The sequence below is a fragment of the Pteropus medius genome, unplaced genomic scaffold, assembly GCF_902729225.1.
Source record: "Pteropus medius unplaced genomic scaffold, Ma_sr-lr_union100, whole genome shotgun sequence".
Classification (NCBI taxonomy): domain Eukaryota; kingdom Metazoa; phylum Chordata; class Mammalia; order Chiroptera; family Pteropodidae; genus Pteropus; species Pteropus medius.
In genome coordinates, this window is record NW_024349798.1 from 1,596,012 (window position 1) to 1,622,591 (window position 26,580).

The 26,580-nt window shown below is 52.4% G+C and overlaps 3 protein-coding genes and 1 pseudogene across 6 annotated transcripts in view; 2 read left to right on the forward strand and 2 right to left on the reverse strand.

Annotated features, from left to right (window-relative positions):
- The window catches only part of ATP2A1 (ATPase sarcoplasmic/endoplasmic reticulum Ca2+ transporting 1), an 18,930-nt gene extending 13,761 nt beyond the window's left edge, over positions 1 to 5,169 (forward strand). The window contains exons 13-22 of the mRNA XM_039884666.1: positions 808 to 930; positions 1,055 to 1,273; positions 1,994 to 2,329; positions 2,497 to 2,717; positions 2,820 to 3,022; positions 3,223 to 3,308; positions 3,410 to 3,543; positions 3,653 to 3,770; positions 3,977 to 4,094; positions 4,887 to 5,169. Of these exons, the coding sequence (XP_039740600.1) occupies positions 808 to 930; positions 1,055 to 1,273; positions 1,994 to 2,329; positions 2,497 to 2,717; positions 2,820 to 3,022; positions 3,223 to 3,308; positions 3,410 to 3,543; positions 3,653 to 3,770; positions 3,977 to 4,094; positions 4,887 to 4,912 (1,584 nt within the window). The 3' untranslated portion in view covers positions 4,913 to 5,169. The remainder of the gene's footprint in view (positions 1 to 807; positions 931 to 1,054; positions 1,274 to 1,993; positions 2,330 to 2,496; positions 2,718 to 2,819; positions 3,023 to 3,222; positions 3,309 to 3,409; positions 3,544 to 3,652; positions 3,771 to 3,976; positions 4,095 to 4,886) is intronic.
- On the reverse strand, positions 5,124 to 16,128 carry RABEP2 (rabaptin, RAB GTPase binding effector protein 2). 2 transcript variants are annotated; one of them, XM_039884661.1, is made up of 13 exons: positions 15,504 to 16,126; positions 14,817 to 15,026; positions 12,761 to 12,918; positions 10,313 to 10,423; positions 9,876 to 10,226; positions 8,765 to 8,860; positions 8,569 to 8,667; positions 7,562 to 7,717; positions 6,846 to 7,023; positions 6,695 to 6,706; positions 6,551 to 6,606; positions 6,196 to 6,312; positions 5,124 to 5,763 (listed from the first exon to the last, which is right to left on the reverse strand). In XM_039884661.1, the coding sequence occupies exons 1-13, from the start codon at positions 15,562 to 15,564 to the stop codon at positions 5,662 to 5,664; spliced, it is 1,707 nt and encodes a 568-aa protein (XP_039740595.1). In that variant the 5' UTR covers positions 15,565 to 16,126; the 3' UTR covers positions 5,124 to 5,661. The 2 variants fall into 2 exon arrangements, with proteins under 2 accessions (XP_039740595.1, XP_039740596.1); XM_039884662.1 differs by lacking the exon at positions 6,695 to 6,706 and having other exon boundaries at positions 15,504 to 16,128.
- Positions 11,096 to 11,219, reverse strand: LOC120620627 (uncharacterized; annotated as a pseudogene).
- A 2,956-nt stretch (positions 16,129 to 19,084) lies between the features above and the next one.
- Positions 19,085 to 26,580, forward strand: CD19 (CD19 molecule). 3 transcript variants are annotated; one of them, XM_039884658.1, is made up of 15 exons: positions 19,096 to 19,614; positions 19,866 to 20,132; positions 20,446 to 20,649; positions 20,768 to 21,061; positions 22,050 to 22,160; positions 22,437 to 22,485; positions 22,808 to 22,896; positions 23,309 to 23,422; positions 23,547 to 23,648; positions 23,731 to 23,796; positions 23,901 to 23,960; positions 24,069 to 24,125; positions 24,696 to 24,788; positions 24,874 to 24,975; positions 25,101 to 25,280. In XM_039884658.1, exons 1-14 carry the CDS (start codon positions 19,389 to 19,391, stop codon positions 24,963 to 24,965), a joined length of 1,824 nt encoding a protein of 607 aa, XP_039740592.1. In that variant the 5' UTR covers positions 19,096 to 19,388; the 3' UTR covers positions 24,966 to 24,975; positions 25,101 to 25,280. The 3 variants fall into 3 exon arrangements, with proteins under 3 accessions (XP_039740593.1, XP_039740591.1, XP_039740592.1); XM_039884657.1 differs by lacking the exons at positions 24,874 to 24,975; positions 25,101 to 25,280 and adding an exon at positions 25,870 to 26,580 and having other exon boundaries at positions 19,088 to 19,614; XM_039884659.1 differs by lacking the exons at positions 23,309 to 23,422; positions 24,874 to 24,975; positions 25,101 to 25,280 and adding an exon at positions 25,870 to 26,580 and having other exon boundaries at positions 19,085 to 19,614.

Sequence of the window (26,580 nt, forward strand, 5' to 3'; positions counted from 1 at the left end):
TCTCTCACTCTTAAGTTCTTGCTATTAATATTTACTCAGTATCCACATTGAATTCCTCTGGGACGTCATGTTCCCCTCATCACCCATTCTTATATATGCGTGATGCTCATTGCTGTTTTATTCGATATGACAAAAATAACCTAAATATCAATAGGTATTTGACATCTATTTTAATCACTTAAAAAATTTACAAATGATAATATAAACATGAACTTATTTTTTTTATCTTATTTATTAGTTTTGTTTTGTTTTGTTTTATTTTGTGGAGAAACAGCTATGATGCCTTTGATGAAAAAGGCTCTCATTCGTTTTTACCGAGTGCTTATTATTGCATTCCGGGCGCTAGGACTGCACTGTCCAACAACACGTCTCTAGAAGCACACATGCGGTTATTTAAATTTAAATTAATTAAAATCAAATGTAAGTAAAAACTCAGTTTTGCAGTTGCACCAGCCACATTTCTTGTGCTCAGTAGCCTTTGCTCAGTCTCACCGTTTTGGACGGTTCCGATAATAGAACATCAGATCATCACTGAATGTTCGACTGGACCGTGCCACACGGCACATTTTGTTTCTGCTGTGCTTTAAACCAGATGCTAAGACAGTAGCAGCACTAGCCTTGGAATTCTCTCCATTAGTGCTGCAGGTACCACACTTAGCTTGACTCGGTTTGGGGTCTGCTTGGCTTCCTGGTCCTTTTTGACTATGTTTTCAGGGTTCTAGGGCTTTTCCCTTCACATACAGCAGTATCCCTCTTTTCCCATCAGGCTCACGTCTGGCCTCTCCCTCCCTGTCTCCTCTCTCCCAGGTGATCCGCCAGCTAATGAAGAAGGAATTCACCCTGGAGTTCTCCCGAGACAGAAAGTCCATGTCTGTGTATTGCTCCCCAGCCAAGTCCCGGGCCGCCGTAGGCAACAAGATGTTTGTCAAGGTCAGAAATCAGAATGTGCCCTAGCCCCTCTTCTTCCTGAGCCTGAACCCCTCTCCTATCCCTGCCCTCCCATTGTGCCCTGGAAGGAAGACAATCATCTCTGAATGCTGTTCTGGCTTGCTAGGGTGCCCCTGAGGGGGTCATCGACCGCTGTAACTACGTGCGAGTTGGCACCACACGGGTGCCCCTGACAGGGCCAGTGAAGGAGAAGATCATGTCTGTGATCAAAGAGTGGGGCACTGGCCGGGACACCCTGCGCTGCCTGGCCCTGGCCACCCGGGACACCCCCCCAAAGCGAGAGGACATGATCCTGGATGACTCTTCCAAGTTCGTGGAGTACGAGGTGAGCAGATGGAAGCCTCCCATTCCTTTGTCCTGGAGTCATCTGCCTCACCCCTTCCACCACCCTTGTCATGTCCTACACTGTCATGGGTCCCAGGATCACAGGACATTAGAGACTGAAAGAAACTTAGGAACCATCTCGGGCTACTTTGCATGGGATCTGTGGACCTGTCCGCGATGAGGTGAGGTGCTCGCACCAGAACAGAAATCAACTCGATGACCAAATATACTCAGGTTCAGCTGACATGTTTCCAGAGTGAGATTTTCTTGATGCAAGAAGCAGCGCCTTGACCTGCATTCTGGCACAAGCAACTTTTCTTGTAATGGACTAGCTCTCTGAATAGCACCAGAGTTCACTCCCTCTGTTTTATAGAGGGGACACTGTGGCCCAACAGGTAACACAGATTTGCTCAAAATTGTAGAGGAAGTGAGTGGTCCCGAAAGTAGAAACCACCACCCTAACTTCCAGCTTGAGTTCTTTCTGTGAAAGATGAGATCTGCCACCTACGATGTGCCTGGCACCGCCAAACCTGCAGGTACACGTGCAACAAGGATGCTTCCGGCCTGAGCTTACGAGGCCCTGCTGAGATTTGACTCTCAGGTCCAGAGCCGGCTCTCCCCACAGCTCACTGACCTTTCTCCCTAGTTCCCTGCGAGCTTCCTCCCTGGCTCTTCTCCGAGTCTCTCCCTGACCCTGTTGCTCTCTGCTCTGTCTTTGCAGATGGACCTGACATTCATTGGCGTGGTGGGCATGTTGGACCCACCCCGCAAGGAGGTCACAGGCTCTATCCAACTGTGCCGTGATGCCGGAATCCGAGTGATCATGATCACTGGGGACAACAAGGGCACAGCCATTGCCATCTGCCGACGAATCGGCATCTTTGGAGAGAATGAGGAGGTGGCAGACCGAGCCTACACTGGCCGGGAGTTCGATGACCTGCCCCTGGCTGAGCAGCGGGAGGCCTGCCGTCGCGCCTGCTGCTTTGCCCGAGTGGAGCCTGCCCATAAGTCGAAGATTGTGGAGTATCTGCAGTCTTACGATGAAATCACAGCTATGGTGAGAAGACTAATGGGGCCACCCAGGCTGGGACCCATGTGGAGTCCAGTGTGGGGCAGTCTGCTTAGTGTCCATTGAGACTATCGCCTTTGGGAGCTGGGGGCCCTGGTCAGATGCACAGAGGGGTGCGTGAGAAGGGCCAGGTCCCACCTTCCCTCTCCCCTCAGACCGGCGATGGTGTCAATGACGCCCCCGCTCTGAAGAAGGCCGAGATCGGCATTGCCATGGGCTCTGGCACCGCTGTGGCCAAGACCGCCTCTGAGATGGTGCTGGCCGATGACAACTTCTCCACCATCGTGGCTGCCGTGGAGGAGGGCCGGGCCATCTACAACAATATGAAGCAGTTCATCCGCTACCTCATCTCCTCCAACGTGGGCGAGGTGGTCTGGTGAGCAGCCAGGGTGGGCACCCAGAAGGAACCAGGGCTGAGGGTGGGGGTTGGCCACAGGTCTAGGAGCAGGACCGACATGCAACCACCTCTCCCGGACAGCATCTTCCTGACAGCCGCCTTGGGGCTGCCTGAGGCCCTGATTCCTGTGCAACTGCTGTGGGTGAACTTGGTGACTGACGGGCTCCCGGCCACAGCTCTGGGCTTCAACCCACCAGATCTGGACATCATGGACCGGCCCCCCCGGACCCCCAAGGAGCCCCTCATCAGTGGCTGGCTCTTTTTCCGCTACATGGCAATTGGGGGTGAGCTGGATGGGACCCCCCCAATCCTTCCCAATCCTCAGGACTGACCCCCTCTCTGGGACATCAATCCCCTCCCCGTGCCCAGTGCGGCCACCCCATTGTTCCTTTTCCTCAACCAGCTGTTCATGGCCATAAGGCCCTCTGATGCCTCCCGTCTCCCTGGCCCTGACTCCCCAACCCCCATCTTCTCTCTACCACAGGCTATGTGGGTGCAGCCACTGTGGGCGCGGCTGCCTGGTGGTTCCTGTATGCGGAGGACGGGCCTCGTGTCACCTACAGCCAGCTGGTAGGGAAGGGCTGAAGAGAGGGGACAGAGCAGGGGCGGGAAGCAAGAGGATGGCTTGGAGGCGTCTGTGGGGTCCCAGTTCCTGCCCTCTCCTCCTGCAGACTCACTTCATGCAATGCACTGAAGACAACCCTGACTTTGAGGGTGTGGACTGTGAGATCTTTGAAGCTCCTGAGCCCATGACCATGGCCTTGTCCGTGCTGGTTACCATCGAAATGTGCAATGCTCTCAACAGGTGGGGCCGGCCCTCCCTCCCGCTGATGCCTGAGTCCTCTACCCTTCTCCTCACCACTCTTTCTTCTTGTGTCTCCCACTCTGGCCTCTGCCCGGCCATCCACTTGCAGCCTGTCTGAGAACCAGTCCCTTATCCGGATGCCGCCCTGGGTGAACATCTGGCTGCTGGGCTCTATCTGCCTTTCCATGTCCCTCCACTTCCTCATCCTCTACGTTGACCCTCTGCCGGTAAGCCTTCTGGCCAGGGCCACCTCCGCCTGTTCCCCACCCCACATGGAGCCTCTGTAGGGGTCTGTGACCACTGCAGCTGGAGGCACCGACAAAGGGAAGAAGGTGGGGTCAGGTTGGGGCAGTGCTGGGTCCTCTGGCTCCTGCCTACCCCCTCCTGAGAAGGACACTTGTCCTTCTCACTGCCTCTGACCGCCCCCTCCCAGATGATCTTCAAGCTTCGGGCCCTGGACTTGACCCAGTGGCTCATGGTCCTCAAGATCTCATTGCCAGTCATCGGGCTCGATGAAGTCCTCAAGTTTGTTGCTCGGAACTATCTGGAGGGTAAGATGCTCCCCTCCTCTGAGCCCTGTCAGCCTCTGGGCCCTGAGCACAGCCCCCTCCATCTGCGCTGCGAAGGCGCCTGCCCCACTACCCCACTCTTCCTTTCCAGGTAGGTGTATTCTTCTTGGTCCTGGCAGGACCACTGTCCACCAGGGAGGTGCAACCAGGCCCCTTTTCCCCTCCCATCTCTGCCTGGTGCAGACACATTCTCCTTGGCATCCCCGCAACCTCCTCAGCCCTCTTGGCCCTCTAAGCCTGCCTCTTTTCCTCAATAACGGCTGTCTCTCTGTCCTCTCTGGCCATAGGATAACTCGTTTTCCCCTCCTCCATCTCTTTGAACCGTGTCACAGGTATCGCCCCCTTTCTTGCCCTTGCACCAGCTGCCGTGCCCCCCACCCAACCCCTTCTCCCCCTTGGGTGGCACCCAAGGTCACTTGTGCTCGCAGCTCCACCTGGAGCCATTGCTGCCACTGCCACTGCGGAGCTTCCGAGCTGGATGGGGGGCGCTGCTGCCCCTACTCCAGGGGCCGCACCGGCCCTGCCTCTGGGCACCACCTGTCTGCTGGGCTGCGCTGCGCTGCGCTGCGGGCGCTGGCTGGGCGCTGCGCTGCGCTGTCTGCCGCTGGGGTTGCAGTGGTGGGGAGGAGTGGGGTCCAGGGACACAGGTGAGTATTGGGACGGGCAGTGGAGCGACCCTCCAGGTGAATCTGTGCGGAATGGGGACAGAGCCTGGGAGGGACTCTTCCTCTCCTCTCCTGTCCCCCGGTTCATCTCTCCCCTTCCTCCTTCCAGATCCAGAAGATGAAAGAAGGAAGTAACCAGCCCTTTTGCCCCTTCTTCCCCGATAGTGACGCATCTTCAGCCAGAGCTGTGGCACAGACCCCACGTTCTCTTTCCCCTTCTACATTCTTGTTTATAAACACGTTCCCTTCAGTCTCCTCCCCCCTTCAGCAACCCACCCTCCCTTTTCCCCTTGAAAAACCTCCTTTACCCGAACCCCGTGGGGCTTGCAGGGACAAGGCGACTGACTGAGCTGAGCTGCTTATTTATTGAAAATAAACGACAGAAAAGTCTGGCCTTGCCTCCATGCACATCTCTGGGCCTGGGTCAGGCCCCGGGGGACAAGCATCTTAGTGTCATGCAGTCCAGAAAGCAGCTGCCCGTCCAGGGCACACACGTGGAGGGAGGCTCCCAGCCACCACTCACAGCTCGGCTCTGCCTCAGGGAAAGGGACAAAGGACGGGTTGGCAGTCTGGCAGTCTGGCTAGGGGGCAGGGGCAGGACGGTTGGGGCTCGGGAGGCAGCATAGCAGCCAGAAAGCCGCAGGGCTGAGCCTGCACCTTTGGTTCCAGGAGGGAGTTGGGACCCTCATCCAGTGTCACCCTTGCGAGCAGAAGGCTCAGCTCCTCCTGAGAGGAGGCCCTGGAGGGACAGGGCAGTGATGGCCCTGTCCCTGAACCCCAGGCTTGGAGAGGGGGAAGACAACATTGTGAGGCCCCCAAAGCCTAGGCCTCATGGTTCCGCAGTGGAGAAAGACAGTCTCCCCAGGGGGGTGGGTTCTGGCCCCTCAGGTGTCCTTGATGTCCCTGATGTCCCTGAGGGGCGCCTCGTCCACGATGCTACGCACTTGTTCCAGACTCTCTGCCTGGCGGATCCGTTCCAGGCGCACCTATGGGGTCCAGCGAGGGAAGCAGAGGGGCCTTGGTGGGGAAGTGCAGCCCCCGCCCCATCTGCCAGCCCTCCAAGGGGCAAGGGCCAAGGACCAGTGGACCCAGGGGCCCCACCTCCCCTGACCCATGGTGAAACCAGGTTCAAGGGAAGAGATGAGTTCTAGGGGGGCAGCCTGAGGAAGGGGACAGGGGCAGGTGCAGCTGACATGAGCACACCTCACACCCGTGTGCCAGGCCCTGGGCTAGGGGCTCGCCCTGACCAACAAAGACAGACACACGAGGGCTTTAACATTTTTGAGCAGTAACTCAGGAAAAAGGATCGTGCCAGCCCCAGAAGGAAGAGGACTCCTCTAATGGGGGACTGCCCTTGCATGACCCAGGACAAGTCACCTGGAGTCATGGCAGTCTTTTGGGGAGGGGACATGCCATACCTGCAGGGCCTGGGAGAGTCTTACGAAATCCCTCTGCACCTGTTCACTGGTCTCCAGCTCGGCCTGCAGCCGTAGCACCTTTGCCCTCTGTTCTGAGAGGAGGTCTGTGAGCTGGGCCTGGGGGGACAGGACACAGGCTGAGGCCTTGGGCCAAATGGGAGGGTGTGTAGCCAGCTGGAGGGGTAGTCCATCTACACCACCCAACTCTGACCTCTCCTGTGGGGTCTGAGCTTGGTGGCTGCCTTCCTGCCACCTGGCCTGAGGCAGACACAAAGGGCAGGAGGGTCCAGTTAGGACCTTCTCCACTCTGCCACCCCGTCCACGTCATCCCAGTCTGGCCTGACTTCTGCCTCACCTTGCTCTGTTCCTGCTGGATTCGCTCCATCTCCGTCCTCAGGCTGCACAGGGAGGCTGGGAAGTCAGGCAGGGGCAGGACGTCAGGCCCACGCCCTCCCTCCTTCGCCCACCGCACCCCCGCAGGGCCCCCGTGCCTACTTACCCTCTAACACTTCTGTGTGGAAAAGAAAGAAAGAGGTCAAAGCTCATTCTTGCAGTCTCCTCTCTCCCCTCCTGGTGCCCAGGAGGTCCCCTGTGGGGAGGTCACCCTCCCCAGGAGCAGGGGTGGCGGGGCTCGGCTCCCCTTCTCTCACCTGTCTCCTCCCGCTGCACCCTCAGCTGCCCCTCTAGGCTGGCCCTTGCTGCCGTCTCCTCCTCCAGCGCCTCCCGCAGGGTCACGATCTCAATCCTAAGGCGCTCGGCCTCATGCTCCCGGGCCTGCTCATGGGCCTGCACCTCCTGCCGCATGCAGCGCACCAGCTGCTGCAGCTCCTGGAAGAGATGCAAGTCACCTGCTCTGAGGGGCAGGAGGGGCGGAGGTCATAGGGGCCACCAGCAAGATGGCGATTATGGGGCAGGGAAAGGAAGGGAGGAAGGAAACTTAAAAAGGGGGAAAAACCCAAATGGGTGGGCAAGGGTTCTGCGTAGTCTTCAAACTTTTAATAAATTATTGACAAATTCAATAAATGAACAGATCAATGATGACAGCTTGTTATGAACCAAAGGTTATAATGAATTCAATTTTACGGATCTTATGTCACTTAAAAATAAACCAAATTACTGCTTCTTTCATATCAAGCATTCTGTTAACTCTTTCTAGTCATGCCAATGCTGGGAAGGGGGTGTGGTCTCATTTTTCAGATGAGGAAACAGCCTTAGAAAAGTCGAGTTGGCCAAGGAAACGCAGCTAACACACAACAGCCTGAATCTGTCCTTTAGTCTCATGATCCCAAGCCAGTGCTCTGTTGTGCATGGAGAGGAAGGGCCGATAGGGTGGTCCCCAGGCTCTCGGCACCCACATTCCCCTTACCGGGACCGAGCTGGGCAGCAACTCCTCCTGGCTCTCATCCTGCTCCAGGCCCCGGGGGACTGAAGATGGTAGCTGCTCAGCCCGGAGCCCTTGGTTCTCCTCAGTCAGCCGCTTTACCTCGTGGCTCAGGCACTTGTGGGAGGTGGCCAGCTCTGCCTAGGGGTAGACAGTTAGCATGAGGTGAGGAGGGGGACAAGATGTCTCTAGTCCCCTGTGAAGCCAAACCCTGAATCTTCTTCCAGACACTGCTGACAGCCAGAAAACCCACACACTCCTCCTCTTCTAAGAAAAAAAGAAACACCCTTTATTACATGTCTTTGGCTCTCAAGCTTTTTATACACCCTCCTCCGTGACACAGAGGTCACACAGTGGCAGCAATGGCCAATGTCAAGGGTTTTATTTGGTCCACATGTTTTTTTAAACATTAAATTAGTTGTGCTAACTTTAAAAATTGGGAGACTATGTACAAATATTCAGATTTTCTGGCTTCTCTTGACAAATCAGAAAAGCTGGCAGCCTCGAGCTTGCATTCCCACGTGGCTACGGTCGGCGGTGTGGAGGAGCAGCAGCCCCCCATGCGTGGTCCCTCCGTTTGCCATGCTTCTCCTTCCTGCCTCACACCTGGCCCAATTCAATCATTTACATCTCCCGTCTAATCTTGGGAAGTATCTGATTTTGCAATCCTTGCTTTTAATCCTCACGACTCTGTAAGCTAGGTCTCATTACCTCAATTTCAAAGTGGCAAGGCTGAGGCTCCCAGCTCATAGGATCAGATCAAGATCAGAAAGTGGGTGCATGGTGGGCTCTGTCTGAATATCAAGCATCTCAGGCATGGCCCCTGCTCTGGCCACAGTGCCAGGTACCCTGGACACGCTTTTACCTACTTGGCACCAGGTACAGCCAAAGCGGCTGGAGAGCAGGACAGATGCCTCAGTCTTCCATGTGCACCCCCTCAATCAAATCCCATCACATTCCTCTCCCTTCTACCCCAGGCCCCAAGCTCTCACCATCTGCAGCTGAACCCGCTCCTGGGCCTGGCTCACAGTCCCCTGCAGGGTCCGCAACAGCTGCTCTGAGTTCTGGACCTGGGCCAAGAGCACCTGCATCTGTGAATGAAGAAGGGCAAGGGTGACATCAGGGTCCAGGAGGAGGCAGGCAGGCAGCCAGAGGCCCTGCTAGGGCTGAAGCAGAGGCTAGACCCACCTGCTTGGCACAGTCCTCATTGCTTCGTCTCAGGCCCTCTTGCAGCTCGTCCCGCTCACGGCTGATGCTTTCCAGGTCCTTCTGTAGCTGCCGGCCCTGCAACAGACCCCGGTCTCAGTCTCAGCCTCCAGGGGAGGACTCTCTCCTCACCATGGCTTTTGCATCTCAGTGGGTGGTGCCATCGCCTGCACAGTCACTCAAGCCAAAAGCCCAGGAACTGACACTGACTCTTCTCTTTCTTCTACTCTCCACATCCAACCCACCAGCAGGCCCTGCCAGTCTGCCTGCAAAGTAGATTCCAAATCTACCCACTTCTCTCCATCTCTGCTGCCATCTCCTGGTCCTAGTCACGTCTTTCTTCTAAACCATGTCAAGCGTTTCCCAACTGGCCACTTCTGTTACCCACTCCCCGACTGCGGTCCAGTCCTATACAGGGGCCCGCGTGATCTGTTAAAAGTCTAAAGCATATGTGATGACAGAAAGAAATCAAACTATGGGAGGCGAGCACACAGTGTAAATATATATATGCCTTACTGTTGGAGTACAGCTGAAACTTATTGGATTTAGTTAACCAATGTCACCATAAAAAATAATTTAATTAAAAAAAAAAAAAAAAGTCTAAAGCAGAGCAAGACTGTTGCTGGCTTAACCCCCTAGAGGCTTCTCACTGATGTAGGCTCCATGCCTCTGTGGCTGACCTGTGGACCCTGACTTCTTTTCTGATCTCATCTCTCTTCTCCCTCTTGGTGGTCTTCCCACATGGCCTGTCCATCCTCGGGGCCTTGGAACTTGCAGTTCCTTCTGCCCTCAATCTTCGAAGAGCACCTCATTTTCACCATCCAAGTTAGTCTCCGGCACTGCCAATCTCTACCCCATGACCCTATTCCTTTGTTCTGGGCGCCTCATCCTATGACATTGACTTCCCCATGTACATGCCCATGTACATGTGTGAGTCTGGCTCCCTCATGAGGAGGAAGCGCCAAGAGAGTGGGAGTTTTTACTGTGGAATCCACAGATCTGGTTCAGGGCCTAGATATAGTAGGTGCTTGGTAAGTATATTTGGTGAAGGGAGAGATGGGATGCACGCACGCAGACAGGCCACTCCACTCACCTCCACTTGCAGCTGCTCCCACTGGGTGTCTGGAACAAGCTGGTAACCAGGAGGGGGCAGGTAGATGCCCTCAGGGACCAGAGTGCCCGTGGACACCAGAGAGGCTGTCTCTTCCTGCTCTGAGCTCAGGCCCTGGCGGCTACGGGGCAAGGACGCACTGCTGCCAGCCCCACCACCAAGGGAGAAGGAGGAGATGGAGGCGCTGTCATCACAGTTGTGGGCAAAAGCCTCGGCCGCCGCACCCCCATCTCCGCTCAGCTCCTCCAGAGGTTCCAGCGGGGGAGACGGGTCCCGGGACAGGGGCAGCAACTCCACGGAGCCGTGCAGGGAAGGGGGATGCTGGGGACGTCTCTAGGAAAGGGGGACAGGAGAGGCTGGGGGGCCAGGGGTCCTGCAGCGCCCCTTCTTCCCTCAGTGCCCCCCAGCCGTCCCCTCACCTGGATCTCTTGAATCAACTCCTCTGCCCTCAGCAGTTTTGCCTTCAGCTCCTCTATCTCCTGCTCCATGGGCAGCACAATCTCTCGAAGCTTCTCTGAGTCCTCATGGGCCTGAAGGAGAGTGGGGGGTGCTGGGCAACAGACCCCATACTGACGGCAGGAGCCCTCAAGCTCATTTAGAGCTTTCTGTCCAAGCATATCAGCTCTTTTAACTGTCCCAAGAAGGCACTGTCCACCCCCATTTTAGAGATAAGAACAGAGGTTCTGGGAGCTCCATGACCTGTTCCAGGTCACATGGTAGGTAAAGGAGCCAGAGTCACGACCATCTTCCTGTTGCCCATCTGCTCACCATACTTTTCTTCCTCAATACCCATTTTTTTCTTTTATTATAGAACCTCATATTTTTAGTTGGATACATGGCCTAAATTCTAGAATACCATCCACATTTCTCAGCTTCCCTGTGACAAAGCATTGCTACATGACTAAGTTACAGCTAATGAGATGTAAGCAGATGTGCCATGTGCAACTTCCAGGACAACTCTTTAAAGGAAGGGGTTGTACTTTAATCTTCCTCTTCCTTCTGCCTGGCTAAAATGTGGACATGATGGCTGGCACTCAAGCAGTCATCTTGGACCATGAAGCAGTAAGCTACCTATGGCAAAAGAGCAACATAGGAGGAGCCTGAGTTCCTAATGACATTTTTTTAAGCGAGGCAACCCTTGGTTGACCTCACAGATTGCAAAGACCTTGTCAGTTTACAATCCTTCATTTTTTTATTTTTTACACTTACAGCACCTGGTCTTCCTAGGTGGTCTCCCATCCAAGTACTAACCAGGCCCGATCCTGCTTAGCTTCCGAGATCAGACGAGATCGGACCGGACTTGTTCAGGGTAGTATGGCTGTAGACAACTTTTTTTTTTAATAGGAGTTTATTTGAGCCAACATGTGCTGGAAAGCAAGATCCCAAATGCTATGGAGAGTAACGGTTTTTCAGCTTCCCTAATGACTTGTCGAGCTGCCATATTAGTACTGGATATATCCCTGGACTTTAAGAAAAATAAACTCTTATTTTATTTAAGCTACGGTTGACTTGGGTTTTCAAGCCTCATCCTAAGTGATATGTCCTCCCACAGTCCCATCACCACCACACTGCTGGCTATTTCTTTTGGTCTCTTCAGGTTTGGGATCCTGCTGAACTTGCACAGGCAACAGTCTCTGGACATCTCCAACTGGATGTCACCCAGGCTCCTCTACCCTAGTACAGCCAAATCTGAACCAACTCACGATGCCATTTCTCCTCCCACAAGTGCTAGGTCAGCAAGAATGGCCCGACTATTCACCAAGCTACCCAAGGCAGAAAACAGCCAGTCACCCATCCTCTTCCAATTCATGCCACTTCTACTTCTTGAATTACTAAAAAGCCATCTTAAACAAGCTCAGTCTAACCCTCCAAATCTCTTATGTGAACTGTTGCAAGAAACAGGATAAGCCTGTGTGGCCTAAACAAAACACTCTGATCCCATGTGAAGCCCTGGAATCCATGCTCTGCAGACGCCTAGGCTGTGGAGGGACAGTGACTGAATGTAGGAGTTGGGCAGGGACTGGAACTCCTTCATTCTAGGCCTGCTGCTCCTTCCGCTGTCCCAAGTGGCTTTCACTTAGCAGAGCCCTCTCCTTTACCACCCTGGGTAATGGCTCCTGGAGGAATACTCTGAATGCAAGCAGCAGCTTCTGTTGGGAGAGTGTGCGCTGGATGCTTTCCTTTCTTGGGCTCCTGTTTTGATCACTATCTTTCTAACCAGGCGATTTATTTCATCTCCCCAAGCCTCTGTATCCTCATGCATAAAATGAGTTAAGTAGCTACTTCACAGGGCTGCTGTGAGAATCAAATGAAGTAACAATGTGAACTCACTTTGAAAGATGAAGACTTTGGTAATATGCGCTTCCTACTACTGTTAATAACAATAATAAAGGAGGTGATATACTATAAAGATTAAGAACAAAAACTTTAGAAACATACTGCCTAAGTTCTTAATTCCCAAATCCTTTTTTCATATGTATAACCCGAGGAGAATTACTGAATTTCTTTGAGTCTCATTTACTCATCTGTTAACTGGACCTAAAGACCTCATTTTCAGGGGAAAAACAGAAGAGCCTGAGTCTGTCAAGCGGTTATCAAGAATGCCTAGTGCATGAGAGGTATCCTTAAGTGTTAGCTCTCTTTCCCCTACGTGACAGTCCTTAATTTGCGGGGAAACTAGTAGTGGCAAGCCAGGACCTCGCTAAGTAGAAAGCCAGCATGTGCTATACCTAGACTGATGACTGGGTGCCCTGCTTCCAGGTGCCTGGGAGTGGCACGCCAACAGTCCCTCTGGCCCACAGCCACCTCTGGCTGCCTCAACATCTTTTCAAATCCTGAGGAAGGGGAAAGGCCATCCCGACTCCAACCTTTTCCATCTGTTTCTCCAAGGAGTCCAGGGGGTGAGCCCGGGACAGCAGCTGCTTCAGGCGGCCCAGCTCTCGCTCCTTCTCCTCACAGTCCTGTTGCTGCTGCTGTCGCTCCTGCTTCAGAGAAGTGATCTGGGCTTCATAGCTGCTGATGGAGTCTGGTGGGGCAGGAAGAGCAGAGGGGAGGGAGGGTCAGTGCACTGGCGAGTAGAGGGCTCTCCATCACTGACGTGCCCTGCAAGGCAATTTACCATAGCGATTAAGACAGTGGGCTTTGTGGAAAGACTGCCCTGGGTAATCGGTTAGCCATTCTGCATCAGTGTCCTCGGCTGAAAAATTGGGACACTAATGATTACTCCACAGGGTTGTTACAGGATCAAAGGAGATGATATCTGGAAGGTGTTCAGCCTTCTTCCTGGTATATAATAATGCTGAAAATATGATATCTATTCCTATTAATATATACCAATTATAAACAATATATAGTAATAGTAATATTTATTTTTTATTTGCATAGTTATTTATTTTAACGTATACTAACATTAGAAGTAAAGGTTCTGCCGAATCCAAACAGTCCAGCCAATAGCCAGGCAGCACAACTTTATGAGGAAAACAAACAAGAATATGAAAAGGGTTTCCGCCATTGTTGAACAAAGCTGGAATGAGTCATAATAGCCAAGTAACTGTTAATCTTTTTCATCATCATCGTGTATAATTTAAGGATTCTGCAGTAAAAAAAAAAAGTCCTTTAGTTTAGGACCTATGAAAGCTTGTGTTGATAATGTACTTTTTATTGTATGGTGTGAACTAAGTTAAATTTGTAATATAGCCTGTTTAAAAAAAAAAAAAAAAGGAAATAAAGGTTCTGCTACCAGAATGCCTGGGTTCAAATCTTATGCTGCTTTCTAGTTGTATGACCTTGGGCAAGTTATCTAACCTCTCTGGGCCTCAGAGCTTCCTCTGTAAAATGAAGATGGATAATAGTTCCTACCTTACAAAGATTGTTATGAAGATTAAACACTCATAAAACATTTAGCTCAGTGCCTGACATATAGTAAGTACTCAACAAATGTTAGCCATTATTATTATCATTATTGCTATGATGATGATTCAGGATAGTTTCTCTTATAGGTGCAGAAAATTTCCTCTAAAATAAAAGTATATAAGTTTTTAAAAAGTGGATCTATTTAAAGAAAATTATTTAGTAAATAACAGGGTAAGTTATATGAGGAGACAACCACATTGCACAGGTGACGTGTGGATACCTGAAATATAGGAAATACGGCCCCAGAGAAGTCTAGTGCCAGGAGCAGTTGTTTGAAAGGGAAATGATATGGTGGAATGAGAATTTCAGAAAGCTTACTCTGGAAGCCAATGCCAAGGCCATACTATAGAGGGAGACCTATGAGAAGGCTAGGGCAACATTCCAGAGAGTTGTCAAGAGCTTCACTACAGCGGTGGCAGTGGAAGCAGAAGGGTGAGACAGGGCTGGAAGCTATTTCAGAGACTCTGGCCTCTGACTAGAGGACAAGGGGAAACTAGGAAAAGAAGTTGGGGGATCTGAGGCAAGGGGTGGTGCTGCATCCCAAATACATATAGAGGTTGTGAGGGAGGGAAAGAAGTCAGTGTATGGGGGAGGGGTTCTGGGTACGGATGTGATGTAGTGGTCCCTGGGGAAGGAAGGAAACCAGAGGATTAGACTCACAGAGAGGCAGGGCCTAGGGCTTAGTCTGAAGCTCAGAAGCTTGAATAAGGGTGGTTCAGGGAACTGAGAAGTTGCATCTTCAGAGGTGGACAGTGATCAGTGAGGGGCAAGGTAACAGGTAGAGAAGCTCAGAGCTAAACTTAGCTGGAACAGACAGAGCTGCTGCTGGCACAGACAGTGCCTCTGTGCAAATTAAAAAGGGGCTCCCCTTCCTCTGAGCCCATAGGCCTGCCCTGTCCAGGCAGCCCTGCTAACCTACTCCATATCTTGTCTGTCCTCCTGACCCCTTTCTGGTCACGCGTTCCTCCCTTATGGGGCTGATGGAGAGTCTGGGAAGAGACCCTGCCTCACCTTTCAGGATGGCCTGCAGCGAGGCCACCTCCTCTTGGCATTGCCGCCTCACTGCAGCCACAGCCTCAGCCTTCGTGCTTTCGCTCACCTCGGCCACAGCCTTCATGGTCTCCATTTCTGCCAGGGCGCCTGCCAGCTCAGCCCGAAGTCGGCCGAGCTCCCCTGACTCAGCTTCAACCTTTGCCCCTTCCTGGGGCTGGAGATCCAGCACTGTGGGGGACAGGGATCAGCCTCTCTTCCCATCACTCCAGGATCCCCAATAACCCAAGCCACCAAATCCGAATGTCCCGCGACCTAGTAGTACCGCAGCCAAGCAGTACTGTAGATCCTCACCCCTTTCCCTAGCCCCGCCCCGCTCACCTGGCCCCGCCCCACATCCCCGCCTCCTTCTCCTGGCTCTCCTCGTGCGCGCATAAAGGCCCGCCTCTTCCCAGTCCCTCAGTTAACCCAGCCCTTTGGGCGTTATCCTTCTAATGTCCCCGCCCCCTTCTTCCTTGAATTTCACTATCTCACCTGCTGCTGGCCCTACCCTCCGACCGTGAATGTCCAGCCTTGTAGCTATTTTGCCGGCGGCGTGGCCCCGCCCCTTTCTCCAGGCTCTCCTCACCACCCCCATCCGCCCGCTGCCGAGCTCGGCCCCGCCTCCGGCTTCGCAGCCCCTCGCGTGCACGGACGTGCCTCACGTACCAGACCCCGGTCGCAGTCGCCGGCCATCCTCGCCTGCGGCCGCCGGCGCAGCTGCCGCCATCGCCTCCGCGCAAACCGCGGGGTCCCGCACTCCCTGGTGACGGCGCTCGCCGCTTCCGGGTCCTCTCGGCTGTTTCCGGATCCGCTCGGCTGTTTCCGGATCAGCCTGGCTCGACGCCGAGGCCCGAGTCAAGGGTAGGGGATTGCCGAGACTCGGCCGAAGGCTTCCGAGTCGACACCCGGCTGCGGCCCCAGGTCCCGCCCCTCTCCGCCCTCTTCGGGCTGTTGCCGTTCGAGAAGGATACTAGTCCTTCAAACTCCAAAGTTCTTTTGTATCAAAGGCCTGCTGGCGTCTGCTCGTGACCTTAGAGACTCTGTTCAAATTACACCTCCTCCAGCGAAGCTCTTGCAGTCTCTCGCGAGCTCCGGAGCCGGCCCTTAGCTCGGCCCGTGGCCGCCCTTCCGCTGGAGCCTGGCTCGCAGTACAGCAAGTTGTGGCCGGGCCTCCCTGTACCTCCGCCCTCGTGGATCGTCCCTTGGGGCAGGGCTGGGTCAGCTCCACTATTCTGGGCGCTCGAGTTCCCGCGTAGTCAGGAACTTCCACGTCCCCACCCCCACTTTGATATTCATCCAGTCACCGCTTCCTGCTAATACCCTTCCCCCTCCCAATGCCTCTTAAATCCCTCCTCTCTTCTCCTCTCCCTCCCCACCGCCACTGTCCTAGGTCAGGCTGTAATTATCTGTGACCTCTCCCTCCAACAGCCAGCCTGACCTGACATCTTCCATTGGACGATGTCCAGCAACTCAAATTGAAGTCCATAGTCTGATTCCCTTTCTCCCAAACCCTTTTCTCCCTCTGTAGAGCCTGGAAGTCCTGTAAACTCTACTCCTAAGGAGTAGAGCGGTCCAGAATGCTTGCTTTTTTCATATCCAGCGCTAAAAAACAGCCCTTGTCCCTATCATCTCTCTCCTGAACTTCCACACTGCCTCCTAACTGTTCCCCCGGTGTGGCTTTTTGGCCTCGAGTTAATTTTCAAAGCAACTAGCGTAATCTTTGTAAAACTAGATCGTGTCATCCCTGCTTAAAATCTAGTTCAATTTGAAAAGGGCAAAAAAAGACAAGAACGGACATGTCACTAATGTCACAGATAGCAAATGTGCACTTTAAAAGATGTTCAACATCATCAGCCATTAGGGAAATGCAAATTAAAACCACAGGGAGATATCACTGCACACCTACCAGGATGGCTAAAACAAAGGGTGATAACGCTAAGTGCTAGTGAGCATATAGTTTTCTCATATATTCCTGATGGGAATGTAAAATGGTATAATCACTCTGGAAAAGAGTATGACAGTTTCTAACAAAACTAAGTATGACCTTGAACACACCAAGTTTTTCTCCACCTTGGGTCTCAGCTCAGAGGTCTTCCCTGACCAACCTGTCGAAACTAACCATCCCCAGTCATCCTCCACCATTAGATTACATCAGAGACTTATCACCGAAATTGTTTATTGGTTAGCTTGTTTATTACCTGTCCTCCTTTACCCTTCTGTGGTCCCAAAACTTAAATCAAAGCTCTATGTCTTTCTTGTTCCCCAGCACCTAGCACAGTCCCTGAAAAATAAACATAGTAAATAAACATTTGGTGAATGAATAATGAACACTTTCCTTACTGATCTCTCTGGCTTCCCTCCAATTCCCCTTCCACACTACAACAAGGAGGAGTTTTAGAAAGAGCAAATCTGGCCAGGTCAATGCCTGGCTTATAAATCCCCAGTAGCTTACTGCCCTGGGTAGCTTCTTGTCCTCAGGACTCCCTGTATATGTGGCAGGATTTCTTGGAAAGGGGGTGAAATGATGAATATAAATAAGGCTCCAGTCAAGTACCAGGCTTGGGTTTTATCCTGAGGCGCTGGGAACCATTGAAGGTTGTGGAACAACAGAAGCACATGACTAATATATGGAGGGCACTCTCTTTTTGTGGAGTGTAGTTGGGGAGCAAGAAAGATAAAAGACAGCAAGCCCACAAAAGAAGCTGTTTAAATGGTTCTAGTTGGGAAGGGAAGAGTGCAAAATGAGGGAAAAGTTGGTTCTAGAAATGTATAAGCTAGAAAATGGACTAGCCTTGGTAGCAGTGCATGGGGGAAGAGAAAAAGTTTTCTTTCACTCTTCCTAACTTCCTTCCTTTATACAACAAAACTTATCAAGCATCTACTGGATGTCAGTGAATAAGATAGTAAAGATCCCCGTTGTCCCAGAGGTAACATTCTGGGGCAGGAAGCAGAGAAGACTAACAAGCATACTTTAGTATTGAGGCAAATGCTGGGAAGGAAATAAACAGAGTCAAGGAAGGCCTCTCTGAGGAAGTAACACTTGAACTGAGACCTGAGTATAATGAAAAGGAACAGTGCAAAGGTAGGGAGTGAGGGGCAGAGTGGTGGAGAGTTGATGTGGAAAGTGTAGGTGGGGCAGCCTCAACCAGGCCTTTAGAGGGCATGGTTTGGAGTGTTTCTTTTAGGTAGACGAAAAGCTACTGAAATAGTCTAAGCAGGGAACTATGCACTCTAGCAAGACTCTGCCCATGAGGCGCCTGGGAAGCTAATGACGGGGTTAGAGATTTTGTTGAATGAAAGACAAAAAAAAAAAAAAAAAAAAGTCCTGCCACCTCATCCTCTCCATTCCCCAATGCCCCACTCTTCCCCCTGCCAGCCACCCAAACCTGACCAAAGGGAAGTGGGGGCCCTGCCAGCTGGAGGGTGGTCCCTTGGGGTTTGCCTGAGGTAAACAGGAAGCCACAGCTCAGTGACATGGCCCTGGGAACAGCCAACTGAGAAAGCAGGTCTCCTGGGTCCCTGGACCCTTTCCCTGAGTGCAGCAGTGAAAGACACAGATACACAGAGAGGAGGGAGGGAGAGAATGGAAGGGGAGAGGAAGTGGGAGGGAGAGAGGGAGGCAGGGGGAGTGAGAGAGCACAGAAGAAGAAAGAAAAAAGAAGAAGAAGAGCAGGAGGAAGAGGGAGAGGGAGGGAGAGAGAGAAGGGAGCAGAACAGATTTAAGAGTCAAGACTCCTGGGCTCTCGTGCTCATTGTACTACCTGCTCAATGTGTGATCTCAGGCAACACCCTGCTCTTCCTGGGGCCTCAATTTCCCCATTTCTAAATGGGTTCCTGCCATAAGGAAACAGGGTCTTCCTGGAGAACTGGGAGAGAAAGGGGGATTAATCGTCAGTCATTTCTCAGGACCACTGCAAAGGAGTTACAGTGGCAGTCTGGCTTGAGGTCTTAGCCATTAGTTGATACTGTTTCTCATTAATTAAGGGCCTACTATGTGCTGGGTGCTGAACTTAGGTTGCCCTGTTTAATCTTCACAAGCAATATTTTGATAGTACTATCATTATCCTCAGTTTTCAGAGAAAGAAACTAAGGCTTAGACAGATGAAGAAATTTGGCCAAGTGGCAGAGGTGGAGGATTCAAACTCAGATCTGAGAGATCCCAGAGTGTGTAATGGGTGGAAGGTGGTCCCAGAAATGTTGGTCGAATGAATGAATGAGGTGTGTATGTGAAGGGAAATGGAGTTAGAGCCTGAGGTCGAAGTAGGGAGTGGAAGAAGGAGGGAGCCCCTAAAACTAGATCCATTCATTCAATATTTATTGGGTGTCTACAATGTGCTAAGCAGTGTTCCAGGGCACCATGCTTACAGTGGTGAACAAGACAGTCTCTGCTGCAAGGGGCTTACTCTAGTGGGGGGAACAGAAAGTGAGCAAGCAGACACAAACAAGGTCATTTCAGGGGCAGTAAGTGCTGGGATGAAAATAAAACAGTGTAGCAGGAAGGAGGGGAGTTTTGTGGGTCTGAAGGGGTATATGGAGAAGGAGGCCTGAGACATGACCATCCCTTCCTCCCTGGGGGGACTGCCCGCCCGCCCGCCCCCGCAGACACCCATGGTTCAGTGCCCACCAAGTCCCTGCCTGCCCCAGCATCCCCTGCGCGGCCAAGCTGGTGCCTCGGGGAGTCTGGCCACCATGCCACCTCCTCTCCGCCTCTTCTTCCTCCTCTTCCTTACTCCTGTGAGAGTCAGGCTCCAGAAACCACAGCTGGTGGAGGCTAAAGGTATGTCCAAAGGGCACAAGTAGAAGGATTCGGGGCTGGAAACCTGGGTTCTGGCTGGGCGTCTTTGCCCAAGTAACTTACCCTCTCTGGGCCTCCATTTTCTTAATTGTAAAATTCAGGGAGGGGTTGGAAGGATTCTGAGGGCTCATCCACTCCCAATTGGTGGAGTCCGAGATCATTGGGTTTATAACCTAGTGTGAGGAGTGAAGGGAGCCAGAGGCTCCTCTCTCTCCTTCTCTCTCTCTCCGCAGAGGGAAGCAGTGCTGTGCTACCATGCCTCAAGGGTTCCTCAGATGGTCCCCCCCATCAGCTGGCCTGGAATCGGGAGTGCAAGTCGGCATCCTTGTTACAGATGAGTGCAGGGCTGCCAGGCCTGGGCATCCAGGTGGGGCCCCTGGGCATCCTGCTGCTCATCTCCAACATCTCTGACCAGATGGGGGGCTTCTACCTGTGTCAACAGGGATCCCCTTCCGAGCAGGCCTGGCAGGCTGGCTGGACAGTCAGTGTGAACGGCAGCGGTGAGGTCCAGGGCAGGGCAGGGCAGGGAGGGCTGGATGAGGAGAGGGAGGCCCAGCACGGATGAAAGAGGTCTGGCGAATAAAATGGATCTGGAGGGAGGGGCTGGAGGGGCTGAGGAGCAGCAGGGAGCCAGGGAGCAGGGAGCTCCTAAAATTTCCTGTGGCTTTGTGACTTCAACACCGAATTGCTCCATATCTTTCTCAGCCTTGTCTCTCTCTGAGACTGTTTCTATTTATCTCCGTCTTTCTGAGGTCTCTGTACCGCTCTGCCTCTTCTGGAAGTCTCTGTATCTGGTTCTGGGTCTTTCCCCAGGGGAGCTGTTCCGGTGGAAGGCTTCAGACCTAGATGGCCCAGGCTGTGACCTGGGGAATAGTTCCTCAGAGAACCCCAGGCTTTCTTCTGGTCTCACCACAAGCCCTCAGCTGTATGTGTGGGCCAAAGACCACCCTGAGATCTGGGTGACAAACCCTGCATGTGCCCTACCTAACGGCAGTTCTAACGAGAGTTTCCACCGAGGTAAGGTGCTGGGGAAATGCCAGGAAGTGGGGGGTCCAGGCACAGGATAGTGATTGGGTTTGCGGGGCAGAAGACCCCTAGGCCTATACTTTCCTAACCTTGGCTCTCCCTGCACCAGACCTTACTGTGACCTCTGGCTCCTCACTCTGTCTATTCTGTGGGGTGCCCTCTGCCTCCGTGTCCAGAGGCCCCATCTCCTGGATCCACGTGCACCCCAAGAAGCCTAACATCTCATTGCTGAGCCTAAACCTGAGTGAGGATGCCACAGTCAGAGAGATGTGGGTCCTGGGCACACTCAGAGGAGGGGCTGTTCTGTGGCTGCACCGGGCCAAAGCTCAAGATGCTGGCACCTATCATTGTTACCATGGCAATACAACCATTAAGATGCAGCTGAAGGTCACTGCCCAGTCAGGTAGGGTTTCTCCCAATTGTGGGACATGTGTGTGAAGTTGCTGGAAAGAGCTAGAAGCCAGTCAGCCTTGGCTCCCCCTCGCTGGTACCAACCTCAGCCTGAGCCTGAATCCCAGCCACTACATTCAACACTGACTCCACTTCCTTCCTCCTTGCTTGTCAGACATGGCTTTTCTGTATCTTCTCCTACCAATGGTTGCTCCTTCCCATCAGCTTTGGTAGAGTCTTCCTCTCTCTCCTGCTCCTTACCTTTGGAGCCCTGAGCTCTCTTCCTATCCCTGTCTACACTCTCTTGTCCTTGTCTATGCCCTTTTATCATTTGACCTCCTCTACTCCCTTGGCTCCTTGGGCCACCATGCCTTGGTGAACTGAATTCTAGGTTCCATACCCCCACATCTGGAATTGCCATTTGATGTTCCATGGACACTGCAGGCTCAACATATACAAAATCAAACTCAACACCTTCCCCAAGCATAGTCTTCTGGGTGGCCCTGTGTATGTGAAGGACTCTATTGCCTGCGTGTGCCCAAGCCAGGAATCTGGGCATCCTTTCTTTCCCTCATCCCATCCATCAAATTTGTCACAATGTTCTCCCCATTCTGTCTCCTTTCATACAATCCTACCATGCTACGCTAAGCACAATTCTCAAACTCAACCTCAACTTTCACTTCAAACTTATCTCAGCACCTTGCTACTTCCCACCTCTCATCTGTGAACTTGATTCTGCCCTTCACTTCGACCATGGCTGTCCTTACCTGCAGCAGGAAGCTGATCGTCATGCTCCTCTTACTCCTGACATTTCCTCCGATTATACTCATGGGTCATGGTTTGCTTAATAAATACTGTTCCAGGCCCTGTGCCAGGCTCTGGGGTGTAGCTTGGGACTTCGAGGATCTGTGTCTTATCCCCTACTCCCAGATTTGTGGCCATTTGAGGTCTTGAGGCTGAAAGTAAGATGCTAGCCTCATCTCATTGCTCCTTCCCCCTAGCAGTAAGGCATTGGCTTCTGGAGACTGGTGGCTGGAGAGTCCCTGTTGCGACTTTAACTTATCTGATCTTCTGCATGGGTTCCCTGGCAGGCTTTCTTTATGTTCGAAGAGGTGAGTCTTGTCCCCCATCTGGTCTGCCAAACCTTATTCCATCTCCCTCAGAAGAGCCCACATTGACCAATCTGACGTCTCTCTCTCCTCCCATACCTCCCTCACAGACTTCAGAATCCTGCCCCCACCTCCTCTAAACGCCCTCTGAACTATCTTAGCCCCTTGGAAGTTGAACTCGCATCTCCTCCATTGACCCAAGTTACCTCCCCAGCACCCCCAGAATCTTCACCTGGCCAAGAAGCCCCTTCTCTGATCACTCCCCTTAACTCCCACCAGCCCTGATCCTGAGGAGGAAGAGAAAGCGAATGACGGATCCCACCAGAAGGTAATGACTCGAGTGCCCCCTCAGTCCCCCTCCTGCGCTTCCACTTTATGCTTTGCACTTACTGTTTCTTCTGCTCAGGGTCTTTTCTTCATCTCTGAGGTTGAAATACTGCCCAACCTTCAAAACCCAGTTCCAAAGCTACCTCTTTTGTGAAGACCTCCTTGGAGTGATCCCAGACCCCTCTGTAGGCTGTCCCAGGACAGAGGAGCTAATTACAAGTGACCACATTTTAACCTCTGAGGGCCTGGCTTGTGTCTTGAGTATGTGTCTCCCGAGTTCCTTCAGGCCTTGCCTCACAGAGAAATTCCCCTTCTTCCGCCAGGTTCTTCAAAGTGACTCCTCCCCCGGGAAGCGGGGCCCACAACCAGTACGGAAACGTGCTGTCTCTTTCCTCGCCCACCTCTGGCACGGGTAGGAGGCACCGCCAGGTCTCTGGCCCCGAGCTAGAGTCCCACCCATTTTTCCCATACCTCCAGTACCACCCCCCCGCCCCTCCGCGATTTCCAAGTCTTTCCCGAGCTCTCAGCTCCGCCTTCAGATAAGAGCCGGTTCTGGGTTGCGGAGTCCCGCCCAGATTTGAGTCCCGCCCCTAGGACCCAGGCCCTCCCCCAGGACTCGGGACCCGAAGTCCTGTTCCGAAAGCAGAACCTCCCCTGAGAACTTGCGGCCACGCCCCTAGATTTAGATCCCGCCCCCTGGAGACCCGGAGTCTTCCCGGCGATCCTGAAGCATCCTCTCCCGCCGCTCAGCTGCGCGCACCTTTAGCCCTGACTCCCACCCCCTTCTCATCTCACTCGCCCCTCTACAACGCTCATCTCGCCAGGACGCGCCCTACGGTGGGCTGCAAGCCTGGGGGCCGCCGTCACGTCCTACGGAAACCCGCGCGGCGACATCGAGGAGGCCGGAGCCGAGGGGTCCCAGAGACCGACGGGAGCGGGTGATGGGGGAGGGGTCGTTACTCATAGTGGGGATTGTTGGAGCGGCCTGTGCCAGGATTAGGGTAGTGGGGCCTGGAGAAGCGGGGCTGTGACTTGGGTCCCAACCCTATGCCCAAACCTTAGGCCCGGAAGAAGAAGGGGAAGGCTACGAGGAGCCGGACAGTGAGGGGGGCTCCGAGTTCTACGAGAACGACTCCAGTCTTGGGCAGGACCAGCTTTCCCAGGGTAAGACTGTCCTCCTCCATGACGGCCCACCTTCTCAGCCAGGTCTGTGGACCCTCCCCGAACGCCCCTCCCTCTCCACCAGATGGCAGCGGCTATGAGAACCCTGATGATGGCGCCTTAGGTCCTGATGAAGACTCCTTCTCCAACGGTAATTTGGGGTCTTTGTGGGGGCCTCAGAGACTTGGGACGACCCACAGGGCTGTGGAGCTCCTACAGGGCAGGAGTGGCCCCTGGAGTTCTCTTTTTCTGCAGCATCTGATTCCTATGAGAATGAGGATGAAGAGTTGGCCCAACCAGTCACTAGCACAAAAGGTGTGTGTATGTGAGGATGGTCATATTCCTGAGGAGTGTGAGTGGTGGTAGTGGTGGTGGTGGTGTATGTGATCTGGATGAATAGTGACTTCCCTCTTCCTTCTCCAGACTTCCTGAGCCCCCATGGGACGGCTTGGGACCCCAGCCGAGAGGCAGTCTCCCTTGGTAAGAAATGCTTGGGACCTGCCAGCTTTGTCCAGATTGAGTCGACTTGGCCTCAGCTCTAACTCCAGGCAGAATGTTGACCTGGATTGTGACCCCAAACCCAAGCCCAATCCTGACCTTAGATTTGACTCTTACCTCTAACCTCAATACCTACCCCAACCCTAATCCTGACCCTAGTATTTACCCATCCCTAACTGTGAACATCAGCCCTGATCCCAATCCAATTCCAGCCTGGACTTTGACTTCCATGTCACCCCAGCTGCAAAGCAGACCTCAGCTTTGACCCCAGCTCTCTCTACAGCCTCCTTATGACTCTGACTTTGATTCCTTCCAATCTGTTCGTGACCCTTTCTCTGACCATGACCATAATCTAACCCATACCCAACTGAACTCTACAATTAATAAGGGCCCTGAACCTGATGCTAACCCTAATCACTCCTTCCTAGTACTGGGTCAAGCCTTCCAACTTATTCTGCCCCTCAGACTCCCTCCATATCAGGCTGCATTTCCTTTCCACAAGCCCTGAGCATGGTTCGCAGGCTTCCAACTCTCCATCCTCTGCCCATGCAGGGTCCCAGTCTTATGAAGACATGAGAGGAATCCTGTATGCTGCCCCCCAGCTCCGCTCCCTTCGGGCCCAGCCTGGTCCCAGTCATGAGGAAGGTGGGTGCTTCTGCTGTCCCTTGTCTGAAGCTAACCCCCTCTCACTCTACTTCCAGCTGTTTCACTCTTTCCTCATCATAACCAGATGCAGATTCTTATGAGAACATGGATAATCCCGATGGGCTAGAACCAGCATGGGGAGGACAGGGCCTCAAGGGGACCTGGAGCACCCGGTGATTCCCTTCGGGTGAGCTGGGAACTGTTCTCTAAGGAAGGAGGAGGAGAGAGATGAGCAGGGATGGAAGTGGGGGTCTGGCTCTCGGGGGCAGGAGGCTCCTAGACCCATCCTCATCACAGTTTTCTTCTACATAGCCTGGGCCTCCTCAGGCTCCTGAAATCCGCACTTGACTGAAATCTGGGGGCCCCATGCAGACGATGTCAACCTCTGGAGCGATGTCGCTCAGGATGGGTGTATCTGTGTGTGTTCGTGTACACAAGTGAAACTTCCAGTCCTCTTTGCACTACCCAAATAAACTCCATGAGCTCTTCCAATCTTGCAATGTAGTGCCCTTGTGTGGGAGAGGAAGGGAAGGTGAGGCTGGGTGTACTCCCATCCTCTCTCGAATCCGGGGAGGAGGGAGACCTGCATCCCAGGTACAACAGGGCCTTTTCCCTCCTGTGGCTTGGCCTGCGCCCATCTCCCCACTTGCCTGCCATTCCCACCATCCAGTTGTTCAGTCATTGTTCATTTAGCAGTTGTATGCTGGGTGCCCAGTGAAGAAGCAATCCAGGAATTGGCAGTCATCACTGACATTTGTTGAACATCTACTATGTTCTAACATCAGTTAACTCATTTGATCTTTACAATAACCTGACAAGGTTATTGAGCACTTATGTGCCAGGATTGTATCAAAGTATTTTATGTACATTTTATGTATTTTACATTTGTTATGTATATATGTGTTATGTATATTAGCTCATTTTATCTTCACAACACCTCTATTTTATAGATGAGACCGAGGCACAGAAACTAAATAACCTGCTCAAGTCTGGCCTAGTTAATAAGTGCTGGGGCCCAGTCTTGAATTCTGGCAGTCTAATTCTAGAGCCTATACTTAATCTTGACACTCTCCCTTCCTAGGTGCAATTCTGCAGATGGGAAACCAAGTGTCAGAGAGGCCAAGTAACATGTCTAAGGTCACACAACTAGCATTTCACAGAGCTGGATCTGAATTCAGAAGTCTGGCTGCAGTTCAAGGCACTGTGCCTACTCACTTATCAACTGCCTACTTCTGATATAAACCATGAACACGAAGACTTTTTGAACTAAAAATCTCCAGGCTCTGAAACGATTATGTAGCAAGCTCCACCATACCCAAATTCTTGTCTCAGGTAAAAAACAAAAAAATCAGTCACTGTTATTCCTGATGTCTTCTGCCTAGTCTCCCTGCGACCAGTCTCCCTAGCTTCAATGCTCTTCTGAAACCCAGGACTGGCATCTGAAACCCAGTCTCTCTTCTGCTTAAGAAGTGTCAATGTCTCTGCAAGACTGACTAGATTTTTTCAGTATCTCTATTTTTATTTCTAGAATTCCATTTCTTAATGAACCAGTTCCTTCTTCCTAATGTCCTGTTTTTATTTTAGAGACGTTATCCTTTATCTCTGAACCTTTAAAACTTACTTTATTTGTTTTAACACTATTATTATGTGCCAGGCATTGTTCTAATCAGTGCTTTACAAGTAGCATCTCATTTTACCTTTCTAACAGCCCTATGAAGAAAGTACACTAAAATTATTATCATCTTATAGATGAGAAGACTGACACAGAGGAATTAAATACTTCAATTGTTAA

Coding starts and splice junctions, on each gene's coding strand:
- CD19 (XM_039884657.1), top strand. CDS start 19,389: ATGACCATCCCTTCCTCCCTGGGGGGACTGCCCGCCCGCCCGCCCCCG. Junction 22,161..22,436: donor CTTTCTTTATGTTCGAAGAG/GTGAGTCTTGTC, acceptor AACTCCCACCAG/CCCTGATCCTGAGGAGGAAG. Junction 23,797..23,900: donor TGAAGACTCCTTCTCCAACG/GTAATTTGGGGT, acceptor CTTTTTCTGCAG/CATCTGATTCCTATGAGAAT.
- RABEP2 (XM_039884661.1), bottom strand. CDS start 15,564: ATGGCGGCAGCTGCGCCGGCGGCCGCAGGCGAGGATGGCCGGCGACTG. Junction 7,024..7,561: donor TGCTGCCCAGCTCGGTCCCG/GTAAGGGGAATG, acceptor CATCTCTTCCAG/GAGCTGCAGCAGCTGGTGCG. Junction 5,764..6,195: donor GACTCTCCCAGGCCCTGCAG/GTATGGCATGTC, acceptor TGGACCCCATAG/GTGCGCCTGGAACGGATCCG.